General features: G+C 63.4%; 4 protein-coding genes across 6 annotated transcripts in view; 3 read left to right on the top strand and 1 right to left on the bottom strand.

Moving 5' to 3' along the window:
• The window catches only part of SLC38A10 (solute carrier family 38 member 10), a 30,418-nt gene extending 26,750 nt beyond the window's left edge, over positions 1 to 3,668 (top strand). Inside the window, exons 15-16 of the mRNA XM_069032310.1 lie at positions 322 to 501; positions 786 to 3,668. Of these exons, the coding sequence (XP_068888411.1) occupies positions 322 to 501; positions 786 to 1,921 (1,316 nt within the window). The 3' untranslated portion in view covers positions 1,922 to 3,668. The remainder of the gene's footprint in view (positions 1 to 321; positions 502 to 785) is intronic.
• Positions 3,669 to 3,671: 3 nt separating this feature from the next.
• NDUFAF8 (NADH:ubiquinone oxidoreductase complex assembly factor 8) lies at positions 3,672 to 4,315 on the bottom strand. The gene is made up of 3 exons (XM_069032311.1): positions 4,190 to 4,315; positions 3,962 to 4,072; positions 3,672 to 3,875 (listed from the first exon to the last, which is right to left on the bottom strand). Exons 1-3 carry the CDS (start codon positions 4,268 to 4,270, stop codon positions 3,855 to 3,857), a joined length of 213 nt encoding a protein of 70 aa, XP_068888412.1. The 5' UTR covers positions 4,271 to 4,315; the 3' UTR covers positions 3,672 to 3,854.
• A 273-nt stretch (positions 4,316 to 4,588) lies between these two features.
• Positions 4,589 to 8,536, top strand: TEPSIN (TEPSIN adaptor related protein complex 4 accessory protein). 2 transcript variants are annotated; one of them, XM_069032384.1, is made up of 13 exons: positions 4,589 to 4,653; positions 4,869 to 4,941; positions 5,176 to 5,267; positions 5,363 to 5,456; positions 5,605 to 5,672; positions 5,770 to 5,848; positions 5,948 to 6,019; positions 6,214 to 6,414; positions 6,501 to 6,672; positions 6,910 to 7,023; positions 7,153 to 7,231; positions 7,313 to 7,447; positions 7,719 to 8,536. In XM_069032384.1, the coding sequence occupies exons 1-13, from the start codon at positions 4,612 to 4,614 to the stop codon at positions 8,175 to 8,177; spliced, it is 1,680 nt and encodes a 559-aa protein (XP_068888485.1). In that variant the 5' UTR covers positions 4,589 to 4,611; the 3' UTR covers positions 8,178 to 8,536. The 2 variants fall into 2 exon arrangements, with proteins under 2 accessions (XP_068888485.1, XP_068888484.1); XM_069032383.1 differs by having other exon boundaries at positions 6,907 to 7,023.
• Positions 8,537 to 9,283: 747 nt separating this feature from the next.
• CEP131 (centrosomal protein 131) lies at positions 9,284 to 21,843 on the top strand. Of its 2 annotated transcripts, none has more exons than XM_069032774.1 (26): positions 9,284 to 9,357; positions 10,695 to 10,887; positions 11,532 to 11,617; positions 12,402 to 12,516; positions 12,624 to 12,742; positions 12,846 to 12,959; positions 13,046 to 13,222; positions 13,413 to 13,530; positions 14,331 to 14,447; positions 15,099 to 15,267; positions 15,399 to 15,499; positions 15,614 to 15,796; positions 16,158 to 16,352; positions 16,461 to 16,598; positions 16,890 to 17,015; positions 17,095 to 17,211; positions 18,557 to 18,659; positions 18,899 to 19,100; positions 19,339 to 19,446; positions 19,561 to 19,678; positions 19,819 to 19,893; positions 19,978 to 20,120; positions 20,404 to 20,581; positions 20,682 to 20,824; positions 21,469 to 21,529; positions 21,619 to 21,843. In XM_069032774.1, exons 2-26 carry the CDS (start codon positions 10,717 to 10,719, stop codon positions 21,673 to 21,675), a joined length of 3,234 nt encoding a protein of 1,077 aa, XP_068888875.1. In that variant the 5' UTR covers positions 9,284 to 9,357; positions 10,695 to 10,716; the 3' UTR covers positions 21,676 to 21,843. The 2 variants fall into 2 exon arrangements, with proteins under 2 accessions (XP_068888875.1, XP_068888874.1); XM_069032773.1 differs by having other exon boundaries at positions 21,607 to 21,843.
• The last annotated feature ends 602 nt before the right edge of the window (positions 21,844 to 22,445 follow it).

Raw genomic sequence — 22,445 nt, 5'->3', positions numbered from 1 at the left:
GTCTGCTCCTTCCCCTCAAGGCTCTGGCTGCTCTGTCCCTGGGGCGTCAGAGCTGGAGCTGCAAAGCCCTTCCTCAGGCTGAGCTCCTCCCTCCAACCTCTGCCTGGCAAGAGGGGGTTGGAGCCTGAGCTTGGACCTGTATGCAAGTCCCTTGCTCTCATGCCATCCTCTTCCAGCTTCCTTCTCTGTCTCCTGGCAGGGTTTGTGGAGTCAGATCTTCCTGCCAAGGAGAGCCCCTGCAGCCCATCCAGAGCTGACATGATTTCTGAGGGCTTTGGGTCACAGAGGTTTTATTTCCTCTCTCTTTTTCCCCTTTTCCAGAAGCAGGGCCAGCAAAACTGCTGGACCACAACATGCTGCTGCAGGTGATCAAGGAGCAGCAGGTGCAGCACAAGCAGCTCCTGGACCAGCAGGCAAAGCTGCTGGCGGTGATCGAGGAGCAGCACAAGGAGATCCACCAGCAGCGGCAGGAGGAGGGGGCAGAGGAGAAGCCAAAGCCAGGTAAGGACATGGCTGGGGAGCAGGACCCCTCTGTGGGATGCTCAGGGCTCAGAGTGGCTCTAAAATCAGGCTGGGAGAGATCTGTGTTCCTTTGGCACACGGCAAAGTCCACTGCACAGCCATTTCTGGCTTTGGAGGTGGGGATGCAGCCCCGAGCATAGGGATAACGCCCCACAGCTCTGCTCGTCCTCCCGTGTGGCCTCATCTCGTGTTGCACAGAATGTGGTGGCAGGAGAAGGGAATGTCCTGAGCAAACCCTTCTCCATGTTGGTTTTGTCCCGCAGCGGAAGCGCAGCCGGAGCCTGCCGTGCCCCTGTCCCGGAGCAGGGAGGACGAGGGGCTCGGAGCCAAGGGAGACACGGCCGGGAAGCCGCTGAGCAAGGAGCAGCCAGAGCAGCACCCGGGCCAGCAGCCCCCCGATTCCACCAAGCAGCAGAGGGACATCGTGGGGAGGCTGGAAGAGGCTGGGCACAGGCGTGACATTCCCGTGGTGCCTCCCAAGGAGTGGAAGGTGCCGCTGCAGGAGAATGACAGAGCCGTTAAGAATCCTGCGGAGAACCGGGATCCCCTCCACGGGGATGCCCAGCGTGTTCCAGCAGCCAGAAACCACCTGGAGAAAAAGCCCTTGGCAGAGGATTTGGGAGGAGAACATGAAGCCAAAGCTGGAAAAGATGTCCACGAGAAGAAGAATTTCCTGAAAGCCGTGGATGCAGCTACAGCTCCCATCCAAAGAGAACAGCCGGGGGCTGCCAAAGTTCAGGGAGTAGCAGGAAAGAGTTTGGAAAGAGACTCAGGAATAGACCTTAAAGCCAAAGCTCTGAGTCAGGTGGAGCCCAAGGACCTGGCAGTGGTGCCGGACTCTTCCAGTAACAGGAATGTGGCAGTGAGGGAGCAGCACCCCCGGGAGCGGGAGCGGCGGAGAGGGGCGGAGGCCGAGGGAGCGGGCGGGCTGCAGCGGGGCCCGCCTGGCCACGGGCACAGGCAGGAGGAGGATCCCCGGGAGGAGCTGCGGGGCCGGCAGGGCCGTGGGGATGGGGGTCCCTCCAACGGCGCCGACAGGAAACCCGGCCCTCAGGATGCTCCAGCGCCGAAATCTGAGAACAGAGCGGCCGCCCCCGGGGATCCGCAGCAGCCGGAGCGCGACGTCAAACCCAACCGGGACCTGAAGCTGCAGGGGGGCCTGGACCTGCGCCGCAGGAGACGGGACCTGCTGCCTCCCGACCAGGAGGAGGAGGAGGAGGCGGCGGCGGCTGCACCGGGAGCCGGGGGGGTCCTGATCGGCCTGAACCCCCTCCCCGATGTGAAGGTGAACGACCTGCGGAGCGCGCTGGAGACGCGGCTGAGCCGGGTGGCCGAGGGCGCGCAGCACCTGGTGCGCAGCCGCCACATCCAGCAGGTGACACAGGACAGGAGCCCGTGACGTGGCTGTGGCCGTGCTCCACAGGGAAGGCTCAGGCTCACCAGTGGATTTTGGGCTGTTGCTCAGGCATGGAGAGATCTAAGCCAGCAGCACTTTGCTGGACGCAGCGCTCGGATCCACAGGATCTCCTTGGATCCCTGAGCACCATCCTGGGGGCTTCCACAGCGGCACCCCCAGCGTGTGCCTGCAGGCGGCCGAGGGGATGGCGACACTGGAAGCGACATTCCTGCTGTCCCCTGCCTTCCAGAGCTGCCATCCATCTCGGCTCCCTGCCAGGCCGCTGCTCCAAGGACCTTTTCCAGCATCTCCTTCATTCTGGTTGCCTTCTCCAACCATCTCCCAACTCCTCTCAGAACCGGGAAGGGGCTCCATCGCCCCGGCTGTGCCGAGGGGACCTGGGATCCACACCTCGGGAAGGACTTTACCCCAGAGAGCCGTGAGCTGAGGACCAGCGGAGCCAATGCTCCAGTGTTGCATCGGGAGCAGAGCCTCAACGTGTCTGGGACACAGTGGTGGTTCAGGAACCTCATTTAGTAGAAACGCTGCCTTAACCGGGCACAACTCCTGCTGTTGTGCTGCCTCTCTCCCAGGGATGGGATTTCTTGGCCACGCACTGGAATCACACGGAGCTCTGCTCCCACTGCCCTCCCCGGGTGCTCCTCTCCGTGCTCTCCAGCTCCACTTCCCCTCTCCAAAGTGCTTTAAGAAGCTCAACTTCCCTCCGACCCTTCCCAACCCAGCTTGATTCTTCTGCTGGAGGTGAGTAGTTTGGGAACAAACGTGGCAGAGCCAGGTGGATCCAGGGGCTCGGCTCATGCACACCTACCTCTTCCTGTGTTCCGTGTGCTCTTCCCAGCCTCCCCCCACCCTGTTCTGCATCCAGACAAGTCCCTGCTCCACCTCTGGAAATTTGTTTGGTGAGTGAGGAAGGGAAGAGCTTCCCCAAGAGCTTTGTGTTGTTTCAGGCTCCCAGCGATTCATCCCGTGGGTTTTCTTGGGTTTTGTGTTTTTACATCCTGACCTGCGAATGTACGGAATCCAATCCCAAAGCTCTCCCTAGACGGGCTGAGAATTTCCAGCCTGGAGCCCTCAGACCTCATCACTGTGGTGGGTTTTATATCCCGACCTCCAAATGTCTTTGGCGACCTCGAGTCTGTGTCCAGTGGGACCCTGCAGAGCTGGGACGGGGTGGGACTGTCCCTGCCGGGTGCTCCCAGGATGTCACAACCCAGAGCCACAGGGAAGCAGCCTCGGGAGTCCTTTGGGAAGAACCCTCGGAACACTGTGGCCTTAAACCCCCTGAACATCCCAACGAGCTTCTCCATTAACGCTGTCGTCAAGCACAAGCACCACGGCCGAGAGCCCCGGAGCCGCTCCGAGAGGCAGGGATGGGCTCTGGAGCTCGGCTCCAGGTCTGCCCTGGGGAGATGGATCCGGGCTGTGGCACCAAGCAGCCTTCCTGAAGTGAGAGGGAGCCAGAGCCCGATCGGCTCCTTCATCCCCTTTGCCGCCGGCTCCTGCCCCGCGGGGTCAGACCCGCCTGTTTGTTGTTCTCCATGTGAACATAAGGGACCAAAGATGCTCCTGACATTCCTGCTCCTGGGAATGGCGTGGGCACCCCGAGCTGGGCTGGAAGCTGGCGGGAGCTGCCTTGTCCCGCCGGGAACGGCTCCCCCGGGGCGGGTGGGACGCTGGGAGGGAAAGCCCGGAGCGCGGGCTGAGCCCATCAATAAAATAAGCTGAAGCATCCTGATCTGAATTCCTCTTTATTAATAAATAAAAATCGATCTGTGACCCTCACCCAGCCCGGGGCTGGGGCCGGGGAGCGGGTGGCAGCCGGGGAGGCCGCGGGGGCTCCGTCATTTCAGGACAAACCGGTGGGTTTGAGGGTTTTATTACCCCCGAACGTCTCCAGGCGGGGGCGGCTCCGGGGTCACTTCGGTGTCGCCTTTGCCTGCAAAGAGCCGCGGTCAGGACGGGCCGAGGCCGCCCCCCTCCGCCGGCAGCGGGATCGGATCTGGGACTGGGACAGAGACGTACCGCCCGGGCGAAGCATTCCCGCAGCGCCTGGAACTCCTCCAGGCACGCGTCCCGCCGCAGCTCCGCCGGCCCGGCCGCCGCCGCCGCCACGCACCGCCCGTAGGCCGCGGCCTGCGGGAATCACACGGGACGGGAGCGGGGGCCGCCGGGGGCCGCCGACCCCGCAGCCGACCCCAGAGCCGACCCCAGAGCCGACCCCTGCAGCCGCCCTGCGCCCCCCGGCCCCACCTGGTCCCCGCAGGCCGCCAGCGCCGCCGGGAAGCGCCGCAGCCGCGCCCGCGCCCGCAGCCACACACCGCGCCCCGACATCGCCTACCGCACGGGCGCCGCCATGCCCGGGCGGCCGCGATTGGCTGCCCGCCCCGCTCGTCACACGCCGCGCTCTTCTATTGGGCGGTAGCTCCTCGAGCCGAGCCGCTTCTGATTGGCCGCTCGGCACGGGCGGCTCTGATTGGCGGAAATGCCGGTTGTTTACTTCCCGCCTCCTTCGGGCGTCAACCCCGTGGGGCCCTTCCGGCTGGATCCCCGCCCCCTCTCGCCGATGATTGGTTAAACGGCAGAACTTCGCCTTCTCATTGGTGCAAAACAACTTCCGGGGGGCGGTTCCCTGACGCCCTGAGGGGCCGGGCAGGGCCGGTGCCGGCAGTGTCATGGCGGCGCCGCTGCGGGACCGGCTGAGTTTCCTGAGCCGGGTACGGACGGGGGGTCTTGGGGGGTGGGAGGGGGCCGCAGGGGGCGTGACGTCACTGCCCACCCGCGACGTCATCGCTGCACCCCCCCACGGGCTCCTACAGCGGCCTCACACAGCCCTGACGGGGCCGGGCCTGCCTCTGGGCCTCGGTCCAGTCCCCGCCACCGGGGTCCGGGTCGGGTCCGCCCCCTCTCACGCCGCCCCCTCCTCCTCCAGCTGCCGGTGTTGCTGAGGGGCACAGCCGACGACGACACCCCCTGCCCGGGGTACCTGTTCGAGGAGATTGCCAGTATCCTTCGGGGAGCCGGGAGGGCTTTCCCCGGGCAGGGAGGGGGTCTCGGGGCAGGGGGAGTTCCCCGGGGCTGCTCCAGGCCGTGGTGGGCGTTGGTGGTCTGCGGGGCTGGTTGTGGGCAGCCGTGGTACTATGGGCCCTGGCTGGGACCCTGTGGAGGGGCTGAATTCCTGGCACTCGGGGTGCTGCTGGTGCCCTCCAGTCCCGGCTGGATCCCTAACCCGTCCCTAGAGATCTCCCACGAGTCCCCCGGGAGCAGCCAGTGCCTGCTGGAGCATCTCCTCACACGGCTGCAGAGCAGCTCCTGCCACGTCAAGTTGAAGGTGGGTGCGTGCTGGGAGCACTGGGCGGGTGATGGGATGGAACCCCCCCCGCTCCAGGGAGGGCAGCTGTGACTTGTCCTTGTCCCCCGAGCCAGGTGCTGAAGATCCTGCTGCACACCTGCTCCCAGGGCTCCCCCCAGTTCGTCCTACAGCTGAAGAGGAACGCCAACTTCATCCGGGAGGCCGCGGGTAACGGGCTGGGGGGACTTGGGAGAGCAGGAACAGCCCCATGGAGGGCTGGAGACCTCAGAAGGGCTCCTGCTGAGGGGGCTGTGCCAGGAGCAGGGTCCTACCCCACCTGGGAGCATCCCCCATGCTCCCCTCTGTGTGTCTGCAGTGTTCTCCGGGCCCCCAGACCCCCTCCACGGCAACAGCTTGAACCAGAAGGTGCGGGCTGCCGCACAGGTGGGTGCTGGAGGGACAGGGCAGCCCCCAGCCCCCTCCTCTGGGGACTCCGGGGTTCCCAGCGCTGCCCACGCTCCTCTCTCTCTCAATCCCGCAGGATTTGGCCACCATTCTGTTCTCGGATGCGCCGCTGCCGCAGCCCCTGGCGCTGCCCACCCGGCCCCCGGCCCCTGCCGGTGAGCGCAGCCCCCCTCGGTCAGGGGGGCAGGGAAACAGCAGGAAAGGGGAACCCTGAGTGCCTGTGCTCCCTCTGACATTCCCTGTTTCTCCCCCAGGGATGGGCTCCAGCCCCAGCCCCTGTGGCTCCCTGCAGGGATTCGGCTTCAGCAGTGACAAAAGCGGCTCCGGTGAGTCCTGGCCGGGCCCTCACTGAGTCCTTCCCCACTGGGAGCTGGGGCAGGGCCATGGGCGTCACTCTGTGCCTCGTCCTCTGAGCTCCCAGAGTTCCCTCACCCCCCTTTCCCAGCCCGGAGCCCAGTGTTGGGGTGATCCCCGCGGGGCTGGGCTCCCGGGGTTCTCCCAACATCCCAGCCCCTCGCAGCTTCCACAGGGGAGGCCCTGCTGAGCAGCCTCCAGCGAGCGGCCGAGGCCGTGGCCCAGGCCGTGCTCCCGGCGCCAGGGGGGCCCCAGCGGCTCCGTGGGGACCTCCCCGAGGACACCTACGAGCCCGTCCGAGCCCCATCCCCGGCCAGCAGCCCGGCCATGCCACCCCCGGCTCCTCCCACGCCACGCGGATCCCGAGGTGGGTACTGCCGGAGCAGCCAGGGCAATCTGGAGGGGTCCCCACCCGTCCTGGGGGGTTTCAGCTCAGCACCACTGTCCCTGCAGTGAGCCACCAGCCAGGGCTGGCCGGGGGTGGCTGGGAGGAGGCGGACAGCGGGCACAGCTCCCGGGAATCCTCGCAGGGCAACGAGCGGAGCCGCACCTCGGACTCCGGCAGCAAATCCGGCAGCGACAGCCGCTCTGGGGCCAGCCGGGAGCTGAGCCACGGGGCTGACAGGTGAGAGGGGCTCGGGGGGCTCCCCTGCCCTGGGACTGTCCCAGGTGCATCCCCAGGAGCGCTGCCCTCGTTTCCACACCGCTAATCCAGAGTGTGTGCCTCCCGGGATGTTCGTCCTGCCAGGCATGGGCGGGCAGAGCTGCTCCGGGTGGGGGTCCCTGTCTGTCGGGGGCTGTGCAGGGCCCCCAGGAGGAGTAAGCAAGTGGCCCCTGCCCCCACGAGGTGTGTCCCCAGCAGGGTGGACGCTGACAGCCCGGGTGACTGCCGGCGGGAGCTGAGCCTGGTGTCGGGACTGATGCGCGGGGCCAGGGTCTTCCTCACCAGGGAGGAAGCTCAGCACTTCCTCAAGGAGTAAGTGACGGAGGCAGGTGCTCTTTGGGGCTGTGGGGGCTTCTGTGGGCAGCCTGAGTCCTTCCCTGGCTACCTGGGCCTGCACCCCCAGGATGGGAAGGGGCTGCAGTGACCCCCATCCCTGTGCAGGTGTGGGCTCCTGAACTGTGAGGTGGTGCTGGAGCTGCTGGGCCGGGCGCTGGAGGATCCCAGTGACAGCGTCCGCATGGTGAGCGCAGGGGGCTCCCCTGGGAGGGCTGGGGGAGGTTTGGGGGCCTGCCCGGCTCAGCCACGCTCCCTGTTCCCACAGAGGTCCATGTGTGCCATCTCTGCCCTCGGCTGTTCCGACCTGCTCTCCCCAGAGCAGATCTTCACCGTGACCCGGCAGCGCCTGCAGCACCTCAGCCAAGGCAGCCCTGGGCCTGTGGCCAACCGAGCAACAAAGGTGACTCTGGGGACAGCCCTGTGCCCAGTCCCCAGGGTGGGGGCTCCTGGGATGGGTTTGACAGCCCTTGGGGGACACACGGCCCTTGGGAATGGCTGCGTGTATGTCCCAGAGGGGTGGGATCTTTCGCAGGAGTGGGGAGCCTGGGTGGGGCGATACTCCCTCTGAGCCCTGGGAGGGGACACTGGGGACAGTCCCTCTGCCTGGGAAAAGGTGCCAGGGCCAAGCCCCTTTCCCAAGCTGCCCTCACTCCGCCCATCCCCTGTCCCAGATGCTGCGGCAGTTCGAGGCCCTGTGCCGGGCCCAGCCCTCCCCGAGGGCCCCACGCCCACCCTCAGCCCCCTCGGTGGGCTCGGCCGAGGACCTGCTCGTGGACATCCCGGCCCTGGCACACGAGAGCTTCCTGACCCCCCTGAGCCCAGCCCCGACCCCTGCGGCCCCCACGGCCCCCGCTGAGGAGCCGGGGGTGGGATCGGAGCCCCCCGGGCAGCCCGGGGCCGCGGTGCCGGCCTGTCCCTGCGAGCAGGACGGGGGGAGCAGGCTGGCAGGGCACACGGCGGCCCCCAGCCTGTCCCTGTTCGCCGGCATGGAGCTGGTGGCCCGTCCCGGTGCCGTGCTCCGGCCACACTCGCCGCCCGTGGAGCCACAGACGCCGTCCCAGCCCCAAGATGGGGGGACGGACATGGAGGGCGCCCGGCAGCCATCGGCCTTCGCCTTCCTCAACATGTAGCTGCTGTCGGGCCCCGGGGGCTGGGGGGCTGTGCCCCCCTCCCTGCGGGGCCTGCGCTGTCCTGGTGCCTCAGGGGGACACGGGCTGTGAAATGGCCGCAAGGGCCAGGGCTTCCATCAGGGGACAGTGCCCCTCTTGCTGTCTGTGGTGTTCCAGGGCAGGCAGAGGGGTACGACCTCTTGCTCCTCTGAGCCGGACGGGGGTGTGGGACCCGCTGGGACTGAGCTGGGGGTGCTTTGGGGACCCCAGCACGGCCATGAGTGCTCTTGGGTGGCCCCCAGCTCCAGCCTGGGCTCTGTGGGGGTGGGGTGGGAGAAGGCACCGTCCCCATGGGGCCGGGACCCACCAATAAACCCCCACTCGGGTCTGGGAACGTGTGACTTCTTCCTGCGCCGCTGATGGAGCCTGGCCCATGGCTCCTCCTGGCCCGCAGCCCCACATTTTCCTATAGCCCCATGGCCACCCAACAGCCCCACAGCTTTCCCCCTGCCCCACTGTTTTCCCCCACCCCACGGCCCCTCTAGTAGCCCCATGGGTCCCCCTCTTCCTCCCAGCTCTCCCCTTACCTCAGAACCCCCTAACAGCTCCACTTTTTCCCATGGCCCCCCAATACTCCCATGACCCCCCCTGCCCCATAGTTTCCCCTCTCCAACCCACCTCCCTCAACAGCCCTATGACTCCCCCATCTTCCACGGCTCCCCCCTCCCCATAGCTCCCCACTAGCCCCAGTCCCCCTCTCAGCTCCCCAGTATTTCCATTTTCCCCATTTTCCCCCCAAAAACCCCATGACGCCCCCCGCCCACGTGGGCCAAGCCCCGCCCATTCCCCGCCTTCCAAAGCCACGCCCCTCTCCTTCCTCTCACCCCATTGGCTCACTCCCGCTAAGCCCCGCCCCCACAGCAAACCGCGCCTCCATCCCTCCTTGTTCCCGCCCCCTTTTTCCGCCTCAGCCAATCGCGTCTCTTCCCCCGCCCTTTCCTCCCTTCCCATTGGTCGCTCGCCGCCGGCCCCGCCCAGTGGCTGTGGCCGGAGCGCGGCCGTAGGTGAGGGGCTGGGGGCGTTTAATGGCGGCCGAGCGGGGGCCGGGGGAGCGCAGGGAGCTCCAGGGGAAGCCGAGACAGGGCCAGGGCCTCGCTCTCGGCATCGCCCCCGGAGCGAGGGGGGTCTCACCCGCGTGTGGGTGCGTGGGGCCCAGTACCGTGGTCGTGAGGGGTTGGGATCTGGGGATTTGGGGTTTGGGAGGGCTTGGAGGGTTTGGGGTGTGGGCTGGGGGTCTGCGGGGATTGAGAGTTGGGGGGTTTTGAAAGAATCTGGGTCATGAGGGGCTTGGGGCCTGGGGATATGGGCTGGGGTCATGGGGTGCTTGGGCCTGGGTGTTCTGGGGGTCCTGGGGAGGGGTCTGGGGCTTGGGGGGCTTGGGGGGCTTGGGGCCTGGGGATGGGTGTCCTAGGAGGTCCTGGGGGTATCTATGCACTGGGAGCTTGGGCTTGCACATGTCGCTGGGCTTCTGGACCTTGTCAGTGGGGGAATTTTTGGGGTCTGGGTTTTGGGAGCTTAGAGGAATAGGTGTGCGACCTGGGTGATCCTGAGGGGCTCAGGGATTTGGGAGCTTAGGGGCCAGGGCTTGCCTCTGGGTCATAGGGGGGCTTGGGGCCGTGGGGGCCTGGGGCTTCAGAGCTAGGGAGTCTGAGCTTCAGGGATTTGAGGGGCTCGGGGTGCTGTGCTGGGCCTGGGCTCCTGAGCCCTGCTTTCCTGCCGTGAGCCCAGTGGTTTCCATGAGAGCCTTTTGTTTCCCCAGGCTGTGGAGCCAGAGGCATTGCCAAGGGCTTTGGTGGAGCCCTGAGAGGGGAAGCCAGGGCTGCCAGGGGAGCGGGTTTAGGGGCAGTGTGGGTAATAAATGTAAAGAAAAAAGTGATGTGGTCTTTTCCTGGCTCAGCAATGGGGCTGGGGGAATGCAGAGGGGAAAAGGTGGGAATGTGCTGCCCCGAGCTGGGAGGGGGCCCAGCCCTCCCTGTGCCCCCTGAGAGGGCAGGGACACTTCCAAACAAACCCTCGGCAGGGATTGGGAGCTGGGTGGGCGGAGGATCCCCTGGGAGCTGCCCAGGTGGTTCTTCAGCATCCCAGCCTGATGTGGGGTGAGCTGAACCTCCAGCCTGCACAGATAAGGCCGTTCCGGGGCCGTGTGATCCTCTGGCAGCCATGGGCTGTGTGGAGTGAAGGAGCCCGGGATGGGGAGCGGGGCTTTTCCCTGCCTTTAGTCCTCTGCTGGAATCCCGGCCCATAAATGGGACAGCAGCTCATGGGCAGCCAGAGTGTTGGGTGAAAGCAGTGAGGAGTTCACCCGGAGCCTCTCCCGGGCTGTGCTTGGGGTTATTTGCCATGTGGCAATTTGGAGGAAGGCGTTTCGTCCTGTTGGAACAGTTCCAGCACCGTGTGCCGGTGTTTGCAGGAGCCAGAGCGCCTGGTTCCGAGGCTGGATGCTCCATGCCTTCCCCTCTCTCTGCGCTGTGCTTCCAGGGCTCCTTCCTTCTGCTCCAGCATGAAGAGCACCCGGAGCTGCTGCTCCGTCCAGAGCTCCGATGTCGCTGACCTGATCCTGACGGGGCTCCCGGCGCCGGTGTCGCGCCGCCCCGGCAGCGCCTCTCCTGCCAAGCTCATGGCGCGCTCCGTGTCCGTGGCTGCCGACAGCAAAGCCAAGAGGAACGCCCCGGTGAGCCCGTGTCCTTCCCCCCGCCTGTGCCGGGGGCAGGGAGTGCGTGCCTGGGATTTGGGATGGCTCCGTGCATGCCGTGGTTCCCCCAGCACCAGCCCGGCTTTGTTCTGGCACCGCCCTCGGCGATCACTGCTCGTGGTTCTCTGCTCGAAGCAGAACAGCAAGTAGGGAGTGTCAGGATTCCCTCTTTTCCCTTCCTTGCCCTTCAGCTCCCTGCACCAGTTTCCGTCTGGAAACTGCCGATTTCCTGGTGTCTCCTGCTGGGATGTCAGGCCCAGCCTGCCCCTCATCGAGCACCCCCTGTTCCTGCCACACCGGGGGCTCCTGAGTGGGGGTTCCCCAGAGAATGAGCCCCAGGTGCTTTCTGGGCTCCGTCAGGATCCAGCAGCAGACAGTCTGTGCTCCATGCTGAGTAATCCCTTGGCAGCATTCCCGTGCCCTTGTTCCCGGGAGCTTGTGCTGAGGAACGTGTTCCTGCTGGCTCAGCAGCGCCCGAGCGAGGTGTCATTGCCCGCTGCCTCAAGGAGAGCTTGGCAGCCCTGGGGCAGCGAGAACTCCGTGTCCCACTGGGTGAGGGGGTGGGGGAGCCTGCCTGTGCTCCTCCTGAACGTGGCTGCTGGATTTATCCCTGCTCTCCGCAGGAGGATGCGGGATCCCGGGCCATGAACAATCTGCGCCGGTCCAACAGCACCACGCAGGTGAACCAGCGGGTGAACAGCTCACACAGGTACAGCTCCAGCCACGGACGTGTGTCCATCCACCCTGGGGGTGCCACTGGGGGACACCCCACCCATGTGTCCAACCTCCCTGGTCCTGTGGGGGAACAGGAGCCGTTCCAAAATGTACCCTGAGCTCTGTTGTGCACATCAGGAGTTAAAAAAACCAAGGTCTGGGGCTTTGGTTATTTTTTTGAAGAGGAGGTCCCTTGTTTAGGGTTTCATAGGATCACAGAATGGCCTGGGTTGGAAGGGACCTTAAAGTCCCATGCAGGGACACCTTCCACTAGACCACATTGCTCCAAGCCCTGTCCAATCTGGCCTGGGACACTTCTCTGCCAGAGAAGTGCCCAGCTTCTGTGGGCAACCTGTGCCAGGGCCTCAGTGCCATCACAGGGAAGAATTTCTATTCAGGGAAATGGAGTGTATTTCTGTGGCTGTCACAAAAACCATTCCATTTAATTCCAACAGCCCTCATGGACCCACCAGGCCGTAACTGGGCTGTGTGAGGAGACAAAAGCTCTCTGTTCCCAATGCCTTCTGAGTTGGGATTTTCTGTTCTCCTGTTGGTCTGTGCCCATCCCTATCACCACACACCACCCTCGAACCCAAAGCTCTGTGTAAAAAGGAGTCATTTGTGGATTTTGTGGCCGTGTAACAATTCTCCAGCCCCTTTGTCTCCTGTGTCACACTGGAGTATCCAAGTGCCCTGCATGGCCAGAGCGTGTCCTGTGGCTGTGAGTTATCCCAGAACCCCTGTTCTCTCCTCTCTGCCTTCCCTGGGTCTGGCTAAAGCTCGGAGCAGACAGGAGACTTCCTGGCCTTCTTTGAGAGCGATCCAGGAGGAAGGAAGAAACTGGCAACTCTGAGCAAGACTTCCCCAGAAAAGAAAACCACGTGGAACATCCTGGTGAGGACAGCAGGCTCTGCGAGTGGGTGGGCCAGGCCGGCTCTGTGCTCCTGGTGGTGTTTGAGGAGGTGGGTTTGGTGCCCTTATCCCTGCTGACTCTGTGGCAGGATGACCAGCCCCGGGCATTCCCGGGCCCCTCCAGCTCCCACGGCCTCGAGCCGCCCGCGGGCATGAGGAGGAAGGAAGCCACCGTGCTCCTGGCTGCCAACTTCACCGCCAACAACAGGTAGGACAGGGGGTCCTGAGGGGGGGGTGGGCGGAACTGCGTGGAGAAAACACCCGGAGAGGGGAAGGTGCTGCTCCTGACGCTCCTGTTCTCGCCACACAAGGAGCAACAAGGGCGCGATGGGCAACTGCGTCACCACCATGGTGCACAACAACTACTCCATGGCTGAGAAGGGCCCTGCTCCCAAGAGCTCCAACCAGGCTCCCAGTTCCCTCAAGTGAGTGTGGGGGCTCTGCAGCTGGGCTGGCCACGGGGTCGTCTGTGGCACAGGACAGGGCTGAGTGGCTTCACCTTCTGTCCCAGCAATGTCGTCAAAGCGACCTCGAACGAGGACGGGGAAGGCAGCAGCAGCTTCGTCAAGTCTCAGAAGAATTTCTCCAGCAACAACATCATGACTCGTAACAACAACAGCAGCAGCAGCAGCAGCAGCAGCAGCAGCATTCCCCGGAGGAGGGAGGTGACCGAGGAGGAGGCCGAGAGGTGAGGGAAGGGGCAGGAGGACGGCGCCAGGAGGAGTGAGGAGCTCCAGGGGAGCTTGTTCTTGTCCTCTGGGATTTCACACTGGGGAAGGACCACTCTTAGTGCATCTGCAGGTCCCGGTGCTGTGGGGAAGCCGCCTGTGCTCTGCTGCCCCCGGGGCCGTGCTGACCCTCCCTCCCTGTCCCCACAGGTTCATCCAGCAGGTGAACCTGGCTGCTGTCACCATCCAGCGCTGGTACCGGCGGCACTCGCAGCGGCACAGGACGGCGGCTGCGGCTCTGGGGCGCCTCATGGCTGCCAAAAGGGAGGTTGGTCCTGTGCCCTGCTCGGTAGCCCAGACCCTCTGACACGCCTGTCCCGCTGGCCACGCTGGGGACGCAGTTCGGTCCCTTTAGTCACCAGACCTGGGCTGTGAGAGTCGAGGGGGTTCTGGCTTTGCATCCAACCAGCCCCTCCATGGTCCAGAGAGCCGGGGAGGGTCCTGTTCCCTCCGAGCACTGCTGGCTGTGTCCTGGGATTAGCCTGGGCTGGGTTCCAGCTGGAGCTGAGGTCCAAGGGCTCAGCACCACACGGCTCCAGTTCCCCCAGCCCCCTGCCTGAGAGCAGGCAGACACTGGCAGTAGCAGCACAAGCCTCCTGTAATTGCCATTGTCTGGGCCACACTGGTGGCCAGAGAAGGGATGCCCCATCTCGGCTCATCCTAATGAATCCCTAATGAGGTGGCTTGTTAGAGTGAGGACGTTTCACAGCTATTTGTGTTTCTTTGTGTTCAATTATTTATCCCAGTAATGAAAAGCTCCGTTGCTCTTGCATGTGAGTCTATTTTTAAGCCTTGTCTCCTTGGTGGTTGCAGACCCAGATGATGACATAGTAATAATAATAATAATAATAATAATAATAATAATAATAATAATAATAATAATTGCATTGAGGATCTAAAGAAAATGAGCTGCTCCAAAGTGGAGCTGTGCCAAGGGCTCCTCACCTGCACAGAGGGGAGGATGGAAAGCCTGGATATGGGGTGACCCAGGTGTGGGTGCCCCTCACACTTCTCAGTGGTGGGTGCTGGAGAACTCTCAGTAACACTTGTGATCCTCCTCTCTGGAAGGAAAGGCAGCAGCGGATGGAGGAGGGGAACATCCTGAATTTGCAGGAGAGGAAGGACGAGGAACGTCGGAAGATCCGAGAGGAGAAGGCGCGCCTGGCCCGGCACGCTGCCATCCAGGTAGGGCCTGGGCCAGGCTGTCGTGGCCTGTGTGACACCATTTGTTGGCATCATCTGGCGAGGCAGCAAGAGGCCTCTCTGCATCTCCAAGGGCTTGGCATGGGGCAGGATCAGAGCCAGCCTTGGAAATGGAGCGCTCCCTCTGGAGATGGAGGTGCCACAGAGCGGTTTCCTGCTGTGCTCCTGCCAAGCCTTGGCAGCTCATTCTGAGCTTGTGAAGACAGTGCTGGTTTCCGTGTAGTGCTCAGGAAAATGGTGCTGTTGAGGCAGGGAGACTCCAGGCTCCTTGGAATGGCCGAGGATGTGCGTGCCCTGGGAATGGGACCCTCCTCAGGAGCAGGGTTCCTCCAGAGAGGGCTGAGTACCGCTCCGTGTCCCTTGGCAGGAAGCAACACGTCATTGTCACCCTGCTCTTGCAGCTGGTGGTGCAGATGGGCTTGGCACAGGCTGCAGGAGTTGGCAGTAAAGCTGGAGATGTTTTAAACCCCAAATTTTCTTTGCTCTAATTGGAATCATGTTCCATCGGGGGGGGATTGGGGGAGACACAGCAGTGAGCAGCTGGAGGATGCAAAAACGCTGCCACAGCCTTGCAAACACAGGCTTGTGCCTTCCCAAAACTTCAGGGCATCGATGGCTCCTCTGTCCCTGCAGGAGCTGCACCAGAAAAGAGCCCAAAAGGCCTCGGAGATGCAGCACTCAGCAGAAGAGCTGGTGCTGGTGAAGGAGAGCAGGAGGGTGCCCAAGAAGAAGCCTGGTGCCAAACCTGCCTCAGCCAGGAATGTCAGCCCGGCCGGCAGCCTCACCAAAGCCAACAACACTGGTGAGTCCCTCTGGCGTGCCCCAGAGTTCTGGGAGTGAGGGGAAGGAGGGGACAAGGAGCTGTTTGCTCTGAGGAGCTGCTTCCCAGGGGCTGGCTGGGGCGAGTGCCTGACAGCAGTCTGGTTCCTGTAGAGGCCAATTCCCCCTCGGCAGCCGCGGAGCCGGAAGGAAGCGGCCTGGCAGCTCTTGGCTCCGTGCCCTCACAGGACCCTGGGGCAGAGGACAAACTGCAGGTGGGTCTGGCTGTGCCTCCTGGGGGTCCTGGCAGCAGCTGCTCTGCCAGCGTGACAGCAGAGCCTTCGCTGGTTTCTGGGGAGACCCAGAAAACTCTCTCATCTTTCCCTTAGGATGTGAGCTCCAGGGAGGCGGCTAACGAGGACCTGGAGACAGCAGTGACTGCTGGCAGCAGGGCTCCATCCAAGGTCACGCTCAATGAGCTGCTGGACACACTCCGGCTGCTGGAGGAGGAGCCGGAGCTGCTGCCCCCACCCAAGCTCCTCAAGAAGGACAGATATGCCTGGATGGACAGGGTGAGCCGAGGGATGGGACTGCTGTGTCCATCCTTGGACAGTGATGGCTGCCGGGTGAGAAACGGCTGGGCACTGCCGGGGAAGGTGGTGGAGGAGCTTGGAGTGGGTGATGGAGGAATTTGGAGGTGGAGATGGAGGAGTTAGGAGGTGATAGAGGAATTTTTTGGTGCGTCAAGGGCTTGGACATCTGCAAGGAACAGCAAATCCGTGCAAGGGCTGGTGGTGGGACAGGGTTTAGCCCAGAGGATGAGGCTGGTTACTGGGCTGCAGTGGGAGGACTGGGCTCCAGTGATGGAGAGAAGCCAGCACCTCTTCTCCCGAGCTTTCCTCTGGGTGCTCATTCACCACGGTGAATTCCCAGCAGGAGTCCAGCTCCAATTCCCTGACTGCTGATAACTTGGAGAAGTTTGGGAAGCTGAACCACTCGCCGGGGGTCCCCGAGGACGGGGCTCTGCTCTCAGAGGCCAAGCTCCAAAGCATCATCAGTTTCCTGGATGAGATGGAGAAGTCGGAGCAGGAGAGGCCCAGGTCGGCTGCCTCGGCCACGCAGCGGGAGGTGAGTCCATCTGTGCTGTGGGGCCCTGGTGGGAATCATCCCCCATCTCCCTGTTCTCACTCCAGGTGGTTCCACCACCTTTTCATCATGCTTTTTCTGCTGTGGCAGGGCTTCCTTTTGGAAGAGGAGCTGGCTCACGTGGAGCAGGTGTCGGCTGTTGCTACGGAGGTGACAAGCTCCATGATGAGGCTGAAGCTGGAAGTGGAGGAGAAGAAGAGAGCCATCAGCCTGCTGCAGACTGCTCTGGTGTGTCAGCCTCGCATGTGGTTCTCAGGGATATGAAGCACGTGATCAGGGTTATCCCTTGATTTTACAGAATCATGGAATTGTTTGGGTTGGAAGGGACCTTAAAGATCATCTAGTTGGGACCCCCTTCTCCTGGGGCTGAACTCCCTTCTCCTCTCCAGGGGGGCTGGATGTTCCTGCTGACAGGGGTGGGAAATGTGGGCACCAGGGCTTTGCTTTAGCTCTGTCCCTCATTTTCCTGGCCTGATGGTGATTTCCATGTTGTGGCTGTTTGATCCCTGCTCCCCACAGACTCAGCAGCGGGAACTGACCGACCGCCACGTCAAACAGACCGAGAAGGAGCTCAGCCACCAGCTCAGGCTGCAGAGGGAGCAGTATGAGGCAGCTATCCAGAGGCACCTGGCCTTCATCGACCAGGTAATCCCTCATCCCAACTCCTGAAGGCAGAGGCTGAGGTGGCTGCACCTGCCTGATGCCGGCCCCTTCCCCTGCCCAGCTCCTCGATGACAAGAAGGTGCTGAGTGAGAAGTGTGAGGCTGTGGTGGCAGAGCTGAAACAAGTGGACCACAAGTATGGCCAGAAGATCACCCAGATGCAGGAGCAGCACGAGCTGGTGAGGGGACAGGGAAGGTGGGGGGACATGTGTGTCCTGATTTTGCTCAAGTGGGGCCTCTGCCTGGAGCAGTACAGTCTCTGTCACCTCAGTGGGATCTTGACACTCCAAGGAGCTCTTCCCTATGCACAGGAGGTCCCTGTCACCATGGAGCTTTGTCCTGGCTCTCCAAAAGGCTCCTGTCCTCTGCTGCCCAGAGCCAGGAGCGTGGCATTGACCAAGGGACAGTGTAAGCTCCCAGGCTCTGCTCAGAGAGATCCTTCCCACACATCTGGCACAGGGTACCCAGAGCAGCTGTGGCTGCCCCATCCCTGAAAGTGTCCAAGGCCAGGTTGGACAGGGCTTGGAGCACCCTGGGCTAGTGGTAGGTGTCCCTGCCCATGGCAGGGGATGGAACTGGAGAAGCTTTAAGGTCCCTTCCAACCCAAACCATTCTGTGATTCCATGATCCCATGTAAGCAGAGCTCTCCCAGGCTGGGGGTGACCGGGGTGTGATGCTGGCACAAACCCAATGCCATGGAGGAATTTTGCTTCCCCTGCGGATGGAGACAGCTCAGCTTGCCCCATGCCAGGCCTGGTAGGAAGGCAGCACCGCTGGGCTTATCACAGCTCTGCCATCCCAGTGCCTGCTTGTCCTTGACCTTGGAGCTGAGCTCGTGCCTGGCCAGACCGTGGGGGTCCCTTGGTCTCTGGAGCAGGCTCCGACCCTGTGGCACGCTCCTGGCCAGTCCCTTGGCATGTCCCTGTCCCTGCCCCTTGAGCTGTGTCTCTTCTCACCACCACGGACTCCTGCCCAGCTCTGTCCTGCCCGTGGCTCCCACAGACACGGCTGTGTGGATTTGCCTCTCCCCCACATTCCCCTTCTCTCTCCATCCCCTCCTTTCTTTCTCCCCAGGTCTGGCGCACTTTGGGCCCCTTTTGTGAGGTAAATGTGGTCTTTGCTCTCTTTTGTGCCTTGCCCTCTGTTCTCATGCCCTGACCTGCTCTGGCCCTGCTCCAGCCCCTGCCAGAGTGCTTTCCGTGGCAGGGAGAGGGAAGGCTGGAGAGGAAAGCACCATCACACAGGGGCGGATGGGCTGCCCCGCATGCAGGGACCCTTGGCAGCCCCCAGTTCCCCTTCCCTCTCCGTCGGTGCTCTCATATCTTGGCAGTGAGCATTTTCCCAAGGGGATAGAGGAGAAGGCACTGGGAGAGTGTGTGGCCACTTCTCTGGGCTGGAAGAACACACCTGGCCAGGGCTGTGCCTGTATCCATGCGCAGCTCCACAGCTTCCTTCCCAACAGCCTGGCTCCCAGGGCTTTTCTCTCCCAGCTTCTCTGAGGTTTTCCCATTTGCTCCCAAACAGGAGATTAAGAAACTGAAGGAACTCATGAGTGCAACTGAGAAAGTCCGACGGGAGAAGTGGATTGAGGAAAAAACCAAAAAGATCAAAGAAATCACTGTGAAAGGTACGGGCAGGCTCCCTCAGCAGCAGCTGGAGCTGGGACAGCACCAGGGTGGTCCAGGAGAGATTGGGAAGAGCTCCTTGGCGTGGGCAGTGTCTGCTCCCTGTTTTTGGTGGAGCAGATGCCAGAGGGCAGGAAAACCCCTCTGTGCTCATCCCCCCTTCTTACCAGCCCCTTTGAGCCAGCCAAGGGCACTGGGGTGGGATCCGGGCCGAGCCGTGACCGCCCTTCCCGCTGAGCAGGGCTGGAGCCGGAGATCCAGAAGCTCATGGCCAAGCACCGCGAGGACATCCGGCAGCTGAAGCTGCTGCACGAGGCCGAGCTGCTGCAGTCGGACGAGCGGGCAGCCCAGCACTACGGGCGGCAGGCGCAGGAGCTGCGGGGGCTGCTGGAGCGGGAGAAGGAGGAGCAGAGGGAGCGGGAGCGGGAGCGGGCCCGGCAGAGGTGCGTCATTCCGGGCTCAGTGCTGCCTTGGGGCACCCAGCTCTGGGGGGCTGTCCAGCATCAATCTGCTGCTGGGATCCCAAAATCTGGAGCTCCGTGGGGAGCAGCCCCTTTCTCTTCACCGGCCTCAGGTGGACGGTGCCCCTGAGCCAGGAGCATCCTCTGGCATCATGAAGGGCAGGGTGGAGAAGAGGCCGAGTGCTCGAAGGCACATCCGTGGAGTGTCTGTGCCCTGCAGGTGTGAGCAGCAGCTGGAGCAGGAGGAGCAGGCACTGGAGCTGCAGCGGCGCCGGCTCTATGCCGAGGTGGCTGAGGAGAAGGAGCGGCTGAGCCAGCAAGCAGCCAGGTGAGTGGGCTGGGGGCCTGGGGCTGGGAGCAGCCCTGGAGCCCTGGGGCCGGGCTCCCGTATTAATTTTGGGAAGAGGTGCTGGTGTGGATGCTGGGAGCTGTGTCTGTGCAGGCAGCGAGCGGAGGCGGAGGAGCTGCGGCGGCAGCTGGAGGCCAACAGCTCGGCCCTCACCCGGGCACTGCGGGACGAGTACGCCAAGGAGAAGGAGGAGCAGGAGAGGCGGCACCAGGTCTGGTTCCCCCTCACCTCCAGCCCTTTGGGCACTGGCACCACCAGGCCTCTGACCCCCCCGGGGCAGCGCCAGCAGCTGCTCCCAGCCGGCACAGAATGCTCCCAGGGCTGAGCTGTTGTTTTCCCTTCTCCTCACAGGCAGAACTGAAGGTGCTGAAGGACCAGCTGGAGCTGGAGAAGCAGGCCTGGGAGGCCAACTACGTGAAGAAGGAGGTAATGGCAAGAGCTGTCCTCCAGAGGTGCCACCCATGGACTCTGAGAGGGATTTGAGGCCACGTTTGCTGTCTCTGTTCCCAGGAAGCCTGGCTGCTCTCTCGGGAGCGGGAGCTGCGGGAGGAGATGAGGAAGGAGAGGGACAAGGAGATCGAGCTGGTGATCCAGCGCCTGGAGGCCGACACGTCCTTGGCCAAGGAGGAGTGTGAGAGGGCAGCGGAGAACAGGTGAGGGGGAAAGGGAGGAGGGAGGTTCCAGGTCCTCCAGGGGCTGGTCCCTTTTCCCTGTCCCCTGGGCATCTCTCCAGTGAGCTCTGGAGCAGTGTTAGTGCAGGAAGGAGCAGCTCACAGGGACAAAGTTTACCTCTCACCTGAGGAAGCAGCCCTGGATCTCCCGTGGGGCAGCTGTGCCCTTGCTGCTCTGCCCTGGTCCCTCCTGCAACAGGAAGGGGGCTGGGATGATCCCTGCAGCAGCGGGATGAGCCAGGCTGCCTGTCCTTCCTGCCGGTAGGATCAAGAGGATCCGAGACAAGTACGAGGTGGAGCTGCAGGAGCTGGAGCGGTCGGAGCGGAAGCTGCAGGAGCGCTGCAACGAGCTCAAGGGGCGTCTGGCCGAGCTGGAAGGGGAGAGCATCCGGCTGCAGGGCCTGCTGAAGCACAAGGAGCAGGAGGTGGAGGAGATCCGGAAGGTGAGCAAGGAGCAGAGCCAGGGCCCTGCCTGGCCCGTGGCTGGGTGTGCGGGACCAGCTGTCCCAGGGGCACAGAGGCCTGACTGAGGTGATCCGGCAGGAGTTTGCGGACAGGCTGGTGGGGACGGAGGAGGAGAGTTCACGGCTGAAGGCGGAGATGGCAGAGCTGAGGGCCCGGCAGCAGCTGGAGCTGGACAGGCTGGTGCGGGAGAAGGACCGGGAGCTGGAGGAGGTTCACAGGAGGTGAGGGAGCCCGGGTGTGGTGCAGGAGCTCTGTGCTGCATCCTCAGGAATGGCTTCCAGCCCTGTCCAGGCAAACCGGGCCAAGGAGTCTTGCCCGAGCTGGCTGCTGCTCAGACACCCTGAATCCTCTGTTCCTTGTCGCTGCTGGCCTGCTCTGTGCCATCCTGGCCCCAGGGCTATTCCTGTGCCTGCCTGCAGAACATGAGTGCCAGGAGAGGCCAGTGGAGCACAGCTCTGTCTGCGTTCCTCCCTGGCAGGAGCCCGGGCCAGGATCGGTGTCACCTCCTGGGGGCTCTCCGAGGCTCACACACGATACCTGTGATGGCAGCCACAGTGATCTTCTCCAGAGGGGCAGGGCCCAGGGTCAGGGCACAGCCACAGAGGCTGAGGGCAGCTGGGACATCCCTAAAACACTATGATAATTAAGCCTTAGGAAGCTAGTGTGCCTTTCTTCCTGTAGACCAGTCACTCCACACTACCCAGCACCCAGCAATGCAATAAAGGTGCTGCCAGGGGTGATGGCAGCTGGAGCCCAGCTTTGGCTGGGGGAGAGGGGCTGAGCTCCCGGGGCTGAAACGCCCCCGGGGGCAGGGCCCAGCCCGGTGTTTGGCACTGGGGAGCTCAGCCCCCCATGTCCGTGTCAGGGTGAAGGCGGCGGTGCTGAGGAAGGAGGAGAGCATGAGCAGCCTGCGGAAGCAGTACGAGGTGAGTGAGGGCTGCCCGGCCCTGCCCGGCTGCGGCTCTGCCGGGCACCGCGAGCTCTCCCCTGTGCTCCATTGCAGGCGGCCGTGCAGAGAGCCAACCTCCTGGAATCCCTGCTGGAGCAGCAGCGGCAGCTGGCCACGGAGTGACCGTCCTGCCGGGCAGGGAGCGGGGCTGGGGTCGGGGTCAGGCTCTCCCCTCCCTCTTCCCTCGTTCTCCACAGCCTGGTCCCAGTGCGGTGGCCGTGCTGGGACACTTGGTGGCCTTTAGATGTTTGGGAGTTTTGTTCTGATAATAAATCTCTGCTGGTTTCTACAGCTGTTTCTGTACCTGTGCACGTCAGTGCCAGGGCACGAGTGGCTCCTGCTCGAGGTCTGTGCCCACTCCCACCTTCCCGACCCCATTCCTGCATCCCAAGATCCTCCTTTGCTCCAAGGGTGCCCAGCACCCCTCTCTAGGCCTTGCTTCCCGTTCTAAACTGAAATATCCAGTAGGACGCAGGGAGGCAGAGCCAGGGCAGGATGTGATCCCACAGCTTCTGCTACCTGCAGCTTCCTCAACACCCCCTGACAGGGCCGGGAAATGCCTGGGCTGGGCCGGTGGCATCTGTTTCCTCTCGGCCGGGAGCGTGCAGCCGCTCTGGTCCCTCCCCCGGGCCGGGGCTCGGAGCGGGGGCCGGCAGATGTTTTCTCAGCAGAGTCCCGCGTGTTTCCCATCCGTCCTGCTGGTCCCTGCGCTCGGCTGGAGCTTCACCCTGCCCCGTGGCAGCACTGCCAGAGCCCCCACGGTGACATGGAGCCGCAGAGGAGCCCTTTGTCACCCCAAAGGGTGACAGAGCTGCACAGGGGCTCGGACACTTCCCGACGCTGGCGTTTGTCCCGGCGCGGGCTCCTGGCTGCAGCTCCCGGGGCCGGTGTGA

This window comes from Aphelocoma coerulescens, chromosome 18, assembly GCF_041296385.1.
Source record: "Aphelocoma coerulescens isolate FSJ_1873_10779 chromosome 18, UR_Acoe_1.0, whole genome shotgun sequence".
NCBI classification, from domain to species: Eukaryota; Metazoa; Chordata; class Aves; order Passeriformes; family Corvidae; genus Aphelocoma; species Aphelocoma coerulescens.
Note: the sequence above shows the minus strand (reverse complement) of the source record. Positions and strands in the feature narration are given on the sequence as shown.

What these genes read in the sequence shown, in the direction of transcription:
- NDUFAF8 (XM_069032311.1), bottom strand. Translation starts at nt 4,270, where the DNA reads ATGTCGGGGCGCGGTGTGTGGCTGCGGGCGCGGGCGCGGCTGCGGCGC. An exon ending in TGGCGGCCTGCGGGGACCAG is followed by an intron (nt 4,073 to 4,189) that starts GTGGGGCCGGGG and finishes TGATTCCCGCAG; the next exon opens with GCCGCGGCCTACGGGCGGTG. An exon ending in GGGAATGCTTCGCCCGGGCG is followed by an intron (nt 3,876 to 3,961) that starts GTACGTCTCTGT and finishes GGCTCTTTGCAG; the next exon opens with GCAAAGGCGACACCGAAGTG.
- TEPSIN (XM_069032383.1), top strand. Translation starts at nt 4,612, where the DNA reads ATGGCGGCGCCGCTGCGGGACCGGCTGAGTTTCCTGAGCCGG. An exon ending in CTTCATCCGGGAGGCCGCGG is followed by an intron (nt 5,457 to 5,604) that starts GTAACGGGCTGG and finishes GTGTGTCTGCAG; the next exon opens with TGTTCTCCGGGCCCCCAGAC. An exon ending in CTGAGCCACGGGGCTGACAG is followed by an intron (nt 6,673 to 6,906) that starts GTGAGAGGGGCT and finishes GTGTGTCCCCAG; the next exon opens with CAGGGTGGACGCTGACAGCC.
- CEP131 (XM_069032773.1), top strand. Translation starts at nt 10,717, where the DNA reads ATGAAGAGCACCCGGAGCTGCTGCTCCGTCCAGAGCTCCGATGTCGCT. An exon ending in GATATGCCTGGATGGACAGG is followed by an intron (nt 15,797 to 16,157) that starts GTGAGCCGAGGG and finishes GTGAATTCCCAG; the next exon opens with CAGGAGTCCAGCTCCAATTC. An exon ending in GCCTGCTGCAGACTGCTCTG is followed by an intron (nt 16,599 to 16,889) that starts GTGTGTCAGCCT and finishes TGCTCCCCACAG; the next exon opens with ACTCAGCAGCGGGAACTGAC.